Consider the following 9,978-nt stretch of genomic DNA (forward strand, 5'->3'; position numbering starts at 1 on the left):
CAAAGCTTTAAGGGACAAATCAAAAAGAATGCTAGCTAAGCTAGGGATGGCAAAATGCATATTCAAATGTTGTAGCTAGTAACTGGAGCACCCCCATTTGCCCACTGGCAATGTAACAAAAATGAATGTATTATTGAGAGAGAGAGAGAGAGAGAGAGAGATGATAGTCAAAAAAGGAGGTGGTGGGTGGAGTGATGAAGGACGGGGGGTGGGGAGAGCGATCTATCTTTCTATGTCTAGGAAAGGCTGCAAGAATTTTCTTCCTTTAAAGGCTTTGATTTCCTTGTATGGAGAAGTTGGTAAACGAAGAAAAAGAAAAGAGGAAAAAGGAGAGCAAACCCATATATTAAAAATGGAAAGAAAAAAAACCCACTTTATCGTGTAGAGTGTTGGAAGCAACAAGTGTGGGAATCCTGGTGTCAGAAATATTGGGGCCTTTGGTTTTGTGCACTCATGGCCCCCTCCTTCCCTCCCTCCCTCCCTCCTTCACTCCTTTGCCTGCCTAGTCTCTGTTTTAATTGCCTGCCTCTTGCTGTTTGTATGTACTGTGTGTTTCTATTCGTCTCACGGTTAGATTCTACTCCAACCCTTTTCTTACATATTTTTTTTACAATTTCAATTTTCATACACATGCATGTACCCTTGCACAAAACCACACCATTCATATTGATAGTGGAGTTTTCCTGCTATTCCAAATCGTCTTCTTCTTATTGTATGCGAACTCACTCGGTTGTAGCTGTTGAAATGATATTGATATTAATATTTAAACCAAGTAATTAAAGTAGTGGGATGGCATGGCATGGACTTGACTGGGTTGGATTAATTTGTAAGATAGTGAAGTAAGTGAGATGATCTGTGCTTCTTCTAAAAGCCTCGAAGTACACGCAAACACACTTACACATTCACTCACGCACGCAGCTATTGGGTTGTAGTGTATGAGGATCATCATCATCATGAGCCTGCTCCTCCTCCTGCTGCAGATGCAGACTGTCATGCATGTGCTTCTCTTTCTCTCATATATTTAATTTATCTATGAAATACATATATATATATATATATATTGTTTTTATGAAAAATAATATTAAAAAAATCAAACCAAAGTGTTTTTATTGTTTGTTCTCGAATTTAACACGCGATACAAAGACTGGTACGCATGTTGTAGTTGTAGTTATGGACATATTGCTACTGTTGTACTATATTTAGCCTTTGCCCTCATCCCCATATATATTATATATTGTGAATATATGTATATACATGGCCTGTTGCCCTTCTCTTCTCCCCTTTTGAGAATGTCTCTATATATTCTTCCGCCGCGCTTATTCCTCTTAATCAGCACGCTTTGTATTTGTATCCGGCCCTCTCTGCAATCTCAAAACCCTAGCTACCAAACATATTTTTTTATATATTCTCAATATTGCAATATTACATTATTACAATATATTATTTGATAATGTTCAGCATGCAAGCAAAAGCCTGACGAGAAAAACTTACATCTAACGAAAATGCCATCGTGGCTAGCGGTGGAGTTAGGATTTTACATTAGAGCGGGGGCTTTTCACAAACATTTTAAAAATAATTCGAATAGCAGCCCTCAAACGCTAATTGGATTAATAAGTTAATAATATAATTTCATATTGATTAATAATTTATCCATTTATTACAATCATAATTGTCCTAAATTTCATATTTTAACATGGGTGAATATTAATCTCATCATCTACACTATTAAAGACTCAAAATTTAATAATTTATACTTCAATGGAGAGAAGAAATACAAAAAATGTTCATAAATCCCAATATTAAGATGCCCTACTTAGACATGTAAAATTGGGGAGAGGGGAATTCACAAAGCTTAAGTTAATCAAAAGAGGAGAAGGTGAAAAAAAAAGAGTTTTTACTCCAAGAAGCAAACATATAGCAACACATATAAGTAGAAATATGTGAAAATAAAAAATATGAGAGAGGGCCTAGACCCACCTTGGTCCTTAGGTGGCTCCGCCACTAATCATGGCAGTATCCCAAATCAATTATGTAATTTAAGTTTCAGTCATGACAATGCAACTTTCCGACATGGTAATGCGTATCCTAGTTTCTTTCTTCTTTGTGGTGTCATGAGGAATATTCCAAGCAAAAGAAGAAGGGTGGAAGTTGCAGGAAATTGGTACTGCAAAAAAAAAAAAAAAAATTATGGATTCCTAGTAAAGACTGAAGATGTTGATGGTGTGTATAAAAAATGGGGCCAAATAGTAAGATGGTAGCAAAAATAATGAAACCAAATTTCATAATTAGTTTGAGAACAAAGTAAGAACCAACCGAAAGCAAATTTTAGTAAGAAACAGAACCTTTTTTTAAATAGTAAATTTGGCTTTTACAAGGCTTGTGAAAGGGAATTACGTTTATTTTTCTAAATGGTTCAGAAAAGGCCTAGGACCCAATAGAGGGGAGGTAGGGGAATCAAATTCTAATCCTTTGGTATAAAAAGGAGATGATAAATTTCTTTCACACAGTTTGCTGTTTCAAACAGTGATGAAGTTTGTAGTCAGGGAGACAATAACTGAACAAATCTGTAGACTTGCAGCTTATGAACTACAATAGAAGGAAAGATTCAGGCTATCAGCTAGCTAGGTGAACTCCTTCAGTCTTTCCAACAAAGTTCCAGTCTTTAAAAGTAAAATAGTTTTTATATAAAATACCATGAAAAAAATTATGAAAAAAAGAATGTTCATACCCTCCTATTTATATAGGAGATTTGGAAAGCTAACATTTTCTCTAATACATTAAAAACTTTAAGAGTTTTGGTTTTTTTTTTTTCTTCCGAATTTAAAATATAATCACTCAAGGCCCTGTCGAGCAATGCTTCATCCCTAAACTGGAGGTCTTCAACATGTCCAAATAAAAACTTAGAGTGGAAAATGGTCTTTGTGTGCATATTTGAGATTACAAGTTCGAATCCCCATAATATCTTAGCTGTGTATACGTGAGAAAGCATCATTCCCTATAATTTAAACTGTGCTTGTAATAAATAAAAAAACAAAAACATTGGTTTATGGGAGCCCAAAATTTCAGGACGAGACTGGTGAGCCACGTTGGGGAGCTACTCCATGGAAGCCCATTAGCGCAAAAAGAAACGTAAATTTTCCTCTCCTCTCTTTTTTTTTTCTTCTTGACAGTCAGAATCACACTTTCTTTTTCTTGACAGTCAAAATCACATCAAACATCGATCGTTCACAAGATAATTGATCAAACTATTACGTTTAGGAAAGTCAACACCCCTCTTAAACTGGTCAAGGAAATGTCACTTGGATTTATTTGCTAAGATGATGTTTTGTTGGTCTGTTTCAAAATGATGCTGAGACAACCCATCTTTGCAGTTAAAGAAAGATTATGAGACAACCAATCATTTTCATTATAGATGGTTCAAGAAAACATATTTCAAAAATATAATTTCAACGCATAACATATAAAGAACAAAATCATTTAATTAATAAACCAAGATATTACTTTTACAAAATCACAACAGAAGGATAGTGTCACTGCTGTGATGACCCTGTCTGCGCAGACCCAGAACCAGATGGTGTGGACCCCGAAGGTCCAGAATTTGATGGTGCAGATCCTGATGATGTAGAGCCCGAGTGTGCAGGCCCTGGTGTTGCTGAATTCTGGTACTGTTGGTTCATTGGCAAGGATGGTGGTGGCGTCACTCCAGCATGATGTTGCGGAGGGTATTGCTGGTACGGTGCTGGTGGAGGAGGCATATACCCGTAGGGAGGAGGATAAAACTGCTGCCGATATTGGGCATGTGGTTGAGGCATGTTTTGAAAAGCATAATGCTGACTACGTTGCTGCCTTTCTGCACTGGAATTGTTCTCGCCTGAACCCGTAGGCCCACTAGGAGCCCCTTCCTGGGATGGAACTATAGCCCCCATTCTTTGAGGATCCATTGATGGATAAAATGATCTCTCCTGTGAGGGTGGAGGTGGCATGTTGTAATAGTGCACTGGTGCAGGTTGGTCTTGTAAATGGTTCTGCTGTTGAGATATGACTGCTCGAGGCAACAACCCACTATGAGCCACTGCCTGCTGCCTAGCTTCAGCTGTGCCCTCAGAGTCCTGTTTTGGTGCTTGGGGCCTACCCCACATTAACTTCAATCTCAAACCCTTTATTACCAGTTTATTAGAGAGTTCTTCTGCAGCCTTTTCTGCACCTTCTCTTGTTGTGTAGGTTACAAAAGCACATGCTCGTTGGAGTACCATCCTAACAGATTCTATTTCACCATGAGCGTAAAATTGATCCCTCAAATCCTGCTCAGAAATTCTTTCATCAAGCCCACCCACGTATAGAGTTCTTATGCTTTCATCCTCAGGAGGTTCCAGGGAGGGCATCTCTCCAGCCTTGTTAAGCAGCTTCATTGCCACTGGATCATTGACTCTGCAGATAATTAAGATGAGATGTGAGCGTTACAAACTTCAGAAATCCGTACTTACAGTACATGGGCATGTGAAAACATGCGACAGAAAGATTAGGGATATAGGTTTGTGAAATGTTGGCCGAAAATGCTAGCTAGAGGCTGCGGTAGTACCACTCTTATCACCTCCCAAACCGAAAAAGAAGCTACAATCTTCAGAATAAATATCTTGAACTACGAAATATTGAAAGAGGAACATGAAAAAATATTTAAACAAAATAACCAACAGGAGAAGGGGGAAAAAGGGGACTTTATATACTACTTGCAAGGAAATTACATCTACCAATATTGCAGACAAGAATTTCATTCCCAACTGAAAAGGTAGACTTTAATCTGAGGAAATAATAGAGTTGGAAATATTAAACATAAGAAACAATGCTAATCAACAAACAAATTCACAAGATTAAGTAGCCAACTGTAACTATAAGAAAAAAAACATGCAACTGGATATTCATGCTTCATTGTCATACGGAGAACAGGAAATATGAAGCATTGGACATACCCATAGTAACGATCTTTGATGTTTTGCTGTGACAACTCCCCAGTTATGGGCATTTCGTGCCTGTAAGGACACTCAGCACCTCTTGTGCACTCACCCCGAATGTAGAAACTGCAAACATGTGCTCTGTTCCTTTTGTAATAGGGTGTTGTTCTTTGAAGCTTCAGAATAGTGTCACTGGGTCGTGCCTTTCCGTATGAAGATTCATAGTCTATACCAGCTCTAGCCTGCACTCACCAATCAAAATTAAAATTAGACACTAAAGGATTCCAAAAGATTTACATAAATTAGTACCCTAACTAAGCCTGGTTGTTCAAGGCAAAGACAGAAAAGTTACCTTTCGGTCATGCTCCTCAGCGAAAAACTCCCTATTTACATCACTCTTTGGAATGGCATCGTTGGAACTGATGGCCAGAGCAGTATCTCGAACCTGAACTGGCAAGCCGTATTCCAGATCCAAGAGGCAAACTTGACAAACATTTTTCAACTTACTGCACGTCTGACAAATCTCTGACTTCTTAAATCGAGCATCACGACCAGGTCTCCACCTGAAAACGGTGAATGGCCGAGTGCAAATCTTGCACTCCTTGTCGTAATCAGCTCGTGTCATCCGGACGTAGGGATTGTCGCCCAAGCATGACTCGCAGATGATGGGAAAGTCTGAACGTTCCCAACCATCCGCCTCCACATTCCTGAGCAACCTGTGCGCCATATAACCTAGCAAACAAATTTTCCCAAAATCACTTAGAATTTCGTCAATTTATTGGTCTCAAATTCAGCTGGGTTAAAATAGAAAATAACTCTTCTTTTTCCTTCTCACACACAATATAAATACAAAGCCAAAAGCTAGAAAAAGATACTAAATCCTTAACCAATAAGGTAATCATTTACATCCCTCTCACACACGTCTATTTGGATTTAAAAGACCGAAAAATAAAAAATCAATGAATAACAGACATAGAAGGCAAATCAATATGAACCAAATAGAAACCCTAATTTACCTGGAGATGAGATGGTCTGACTACTGTCGCGATGAGATAGCTGGATAAGACCACCGGTCGCCGCTGGAGGTTGGCGCGCTTGGGTAGGGCCGAACGGTGCGAGCTCAAGCGTGAGGGTTATAAAATTTCAGAGGTGCGAACAAGGAGATCATCGATGGTCCACTCACAAGCCAAGCCGAAACGTAAAGCTCTTCCGCTCTCGCCGTTTCGCGCTTTGGCTCCCTTGGAGATGACACGGGCTCGCTGGAACCCAAGACTTAACGGCCCAGTGCATTCTGTTTCCTTTTGAATCCTTCGGAAGCCCATTAGATTTCACATAATTTTGTTTTGATTTTTTGTTTAAGTGTTCAAACCGCTCTCTTTTTATTTTTATTTTTACTAGAAAGGGAAAAGGAAGAGAGAGAAATTTCTCTTATGAACCATTCAGCAATCTACATATTTGATAATAGATAGAGAAGTTTTTTTTTAAAAAAAATCTCAAATTTTGATATGCAATCGATATTGGCGAGGCGGAATAGAACCCAAGGTGCGTAGATAAATATTTTTAATCACTTGCTTTACAAGTCCCTTATAATTTTTTTTTAAATTTTAAATTTTAGTCATCACATGATATATATATATAAGTATTATTATTATATATATTTTAATTTTTGTGTCCCTTTTTTTTTTTTTTTAAAGATTTGTTGTTCCCTATGTCCCCATGTCGCATATCTGTGTATGTGTAACATAAATGGCATTGTGAGGCAAAGGCGAATAAAAAACTATTTGCTAAGATGTCAAGTTGTCATAATTCGCCTCTACTACACTTGATTCCTACTAGCAATATATGTTGTATCAACGGGCCCAATAAGAGTCCACTATCTGTCCAAACCATGCACTGATATTATCCTCACCTTAACGACCTAAGAGAGAGTGGACTCCATGCAATTAAGAGTGTACCACCTATATTTAAATTATAAATTATTGTTGTATTCTCAGATGTGGTACCTACACATCATGACTTGTGGTGTGATTCCAACCAATGTAACTCCCGTTCACAACACCCTCAACTTTTTGAGCATGAGCCGCCCACAACTCCACCTCTTACGACAAGGATTTTCGTGAGTCTTGCTAGGAGCCTTTGCTCCACCTACACACATGATTTTCTTAAGCCCTTGCTCCACTAGCCCGCTCCACCTTTCTTCGTCTATCCAGAAAATTTTACTTGAGTCGCCTCCTTGAACATGTCAATGGCTTCACCTTGAACCAAATGCATTTTAGCCGAACTTGACTCTGATACCAATTGTTGTACCATAGGCCTAATAGAAGTCCACTACCTGTCCTAACAATGCATCGATATTATCCCCACTTTAACCACCTAGGAGTGAGAAGGCCCAATGGACCTCTATATTGGGTTTTATCATAAAATTTCTCGGTGCAATTAGGAGTGGACCACATATATTTATCTTATAGATTATTGTTGTATTCTTCAATGTGGAACTTACACATCATGGCTTGTATCGAGCCACCTACACCAACAATCTCCACCTTGATAAGATCTAAGCTAAGGTAACTCGCCTATCCAGAATCCCTGCACTTTTCAAAAGTGAGCCCCTGTAACTCCACATATTCTGACAAGTACTTTCTTGACCCTCACTAGGAGCCCAACACCTGCACTTTTCAAGAAGAACTACAATGCTCCTTGTGTGTGTGTGTGTGAGAGAGAGAGAGAGAGAGAGAGAGACTGCGATCAAAGGAACATAAATAAGAACAATTTGTTAGCCTCCAAACCAAAACCATAGCCAGTTAATAAAATTCCACCATATTTTATGGATCTTCTTAAGTAAATGTAGCCCACATACCAAATTAGCTAAAACCAATTATTGTGAAACTCATGTGACATGTCACTTATAGTTGTAAAAATAATAATTAATTTTTTCCCAAGCTTATAACTTACATAACAATCTAGAAGTAATATTTTTATGGGAGCTAATTGTTATGTAAGTTATAAGTTATAAGTTATAACAATCTAAAAATAATAATTAATTTTTTCCCAAGCTTGGGTGAATTTTGCCTACCCCTAAACAGTTCTCCATGAAAGCAAAACATCCAACAAATGTAAAATATCATGCTATTAGAATTATTAACACAAAATGAAACTAACATATCATAGCTAGGTAATGCATCAAACTTTACTTGTTAATTCTCCTCTTTATTCTCCTTCTTCACCTCTGCACCTTTCTTCTTCTCCTTCTTCTTGAGCACACTAGAGCACTGCATCAAGAGTAGAAGTAGAGTAGGAATTATTAAATCAAATTTAAATATCATACTCTGTCTTTCTCAACTGTAAGATGATTCTCCTAGTCCACAATGGTTTTGAAGCAACCATTGCATGAACTGCAAATCCTGCCCTTTCCCTTTCTCATTTGGGTTTTATGTATCTTGTAGTGATTCTGGACATCCTTCTTTGATTGAAAGATCTTATCGCAATGGCTGCAGTCGAAACCATGCTGCTTTCTTTCTCTCTTACGTTGCAATTTTGATTTCCCCATCTTCTCTCTCACGGTAAGAAAATTGGATTTGTTTGAATTATACTGTACTGTGTGTTTGCTTTATACATGGAGCCAGGCTTGGTGTGAACAAAGGCCAAGGCTACCTGTCTTATCTTTTTGCCTACTTGCCTTGCAAAGTCTGCCTATTTGCCTACTTTACGACAAAACACCGCCCGAGTGAAATAGTGAAAATGGCGAGCGAAAAAACACAACGCAAGCAAAATGGCGAAAATGGCGAGTGAAAAAATACAACGCTAGCAAATTGTGTCTATTTGCCATAAAAGCAAAATGGCGAGCGAAAAAACATAGTGTGACCCTTCATTGTTTATGGCTACCCACTATGTAAACAAATGATTTAGCTCAAAGCACTTCACCCAAGAAAATGTTTGTTTATGAGGAAAAAAATTTCCTATAAAATTTATATTATGGAAAACACATTTTCCGTGGAAGCAATAACATCAAGAAAATGTAAAATAATACATCAAACAATTAATCATGATATCAGAATTTTTCACACAACATAAAACTAAGTTTATATCATCATATCACTCATGTAAACAAACAAAGCAAAAATCTAGCAACTAATATAGCAAGCAAAGCAATTAAGTAATAACACCTTATCACCCTTGTTACAAATAGAGCATAGCTAGCTAAAGTATACATATGGAAAATACATCAAATATTACATGTTAATTTTCCTTTTTTTTATCCTTCTTCACCTCTAGACCTTCCTTCTTTTTTAGCACACCAGAGCACTACATCAAGAGTAAAAGTACATTGCATAAGGCTCCTACCAAGTTATGTGAGCTTCTGCAATAAAAATGGGACCCATGCAATATGGCAGAATAAGAAAAATATGGGCATCCAAGCTTTTTTAGAAGCCTTTACCGGTCAGCACCTGGATAGGAATTTTTTTATAATGATAATTCCAAACTACCGAACGACACTCTATACATTACCCAGCTGATGGAATGATACAAAACTTACAAGTGGAAAGTCAAAGCCCATACCAAAACACAACGCGAGCAAAAAAACACATAGCGAGCCAAATCGCGAAAATGGCGAGCGAAAAAACACAAAGCGAGCAAGGTTTGTCTATTTGCCAAAAAAGTAAAATGGCGAGTAAAAAAACATAGCGTGACCCTTCATTGTTTTTTGCTACCTAATATATAAACAAATGATTTAGCTCAAAGCACTTCACCCAACCCATTTTCTCAGGCACCAAACAAAAACTTTCTGAGCGAGCAAACAAACCACAATGCCAAAAAGGAACTGCAACAAGGTGATAGTGGATTCATTTCAAAAGATAAGTTTAACTATGAAAGTAAATTTAATTAACACATGTAGTTTTTGGTTTTAGTTGTTGCAACAAGGTGATAGGAGATTTTTTGCTACAGCGATTGTACTAAAATCTTTCATTCAAAGAAAGATGTACAAAATCATTACAAAACACACAAAGTCCAAATGAAGAAGGGGAAGAGC

At 37.6% G+C, this 9,978-nt stretch overlaps 1 protein-coding gene across 1 annotated transcript; it reads right to left on the reverse strand.

Moving 5' to 3' along the window:
* LOC18787316 (zinc finger CCCH domain-containing protein 40) lies at positions 3,376-6,236 on the reverse strand. Its single transcript, XM_020557966.1, has 4 exons — positions 5,966-6,236; positions 5,302-5,681; positions 4,968-5,191; positions 3,376-4,428 (listed from the first exon to the last, which is right to left on the reverse strand). Exons 2-4 carry the CDS (start codon positions 5,674-5,676, stop codon positions 3,531-3,533), a joined length of 1,497 nt encoding a protein of 498 aa, XP_020413555.1. The 5' UTR covers positions 5,677-5,681; positions 5,966-6,236; the 3' UTR covers positions 3,376-3,530.

Source organism: Prunus persica, chromosome G2, assembly GCF_000346465.2.
Source record: "Prunus persica cultivar Lovell chromosome G2, Prunus_persica_NCBIv2, whole genome shotgun sequence".
NCBI lineage: Eukaryota > Viridiplantae > Streptophyta > Magnoliopsida > Rosales > Rosaceae > Prunus > Prunus persica.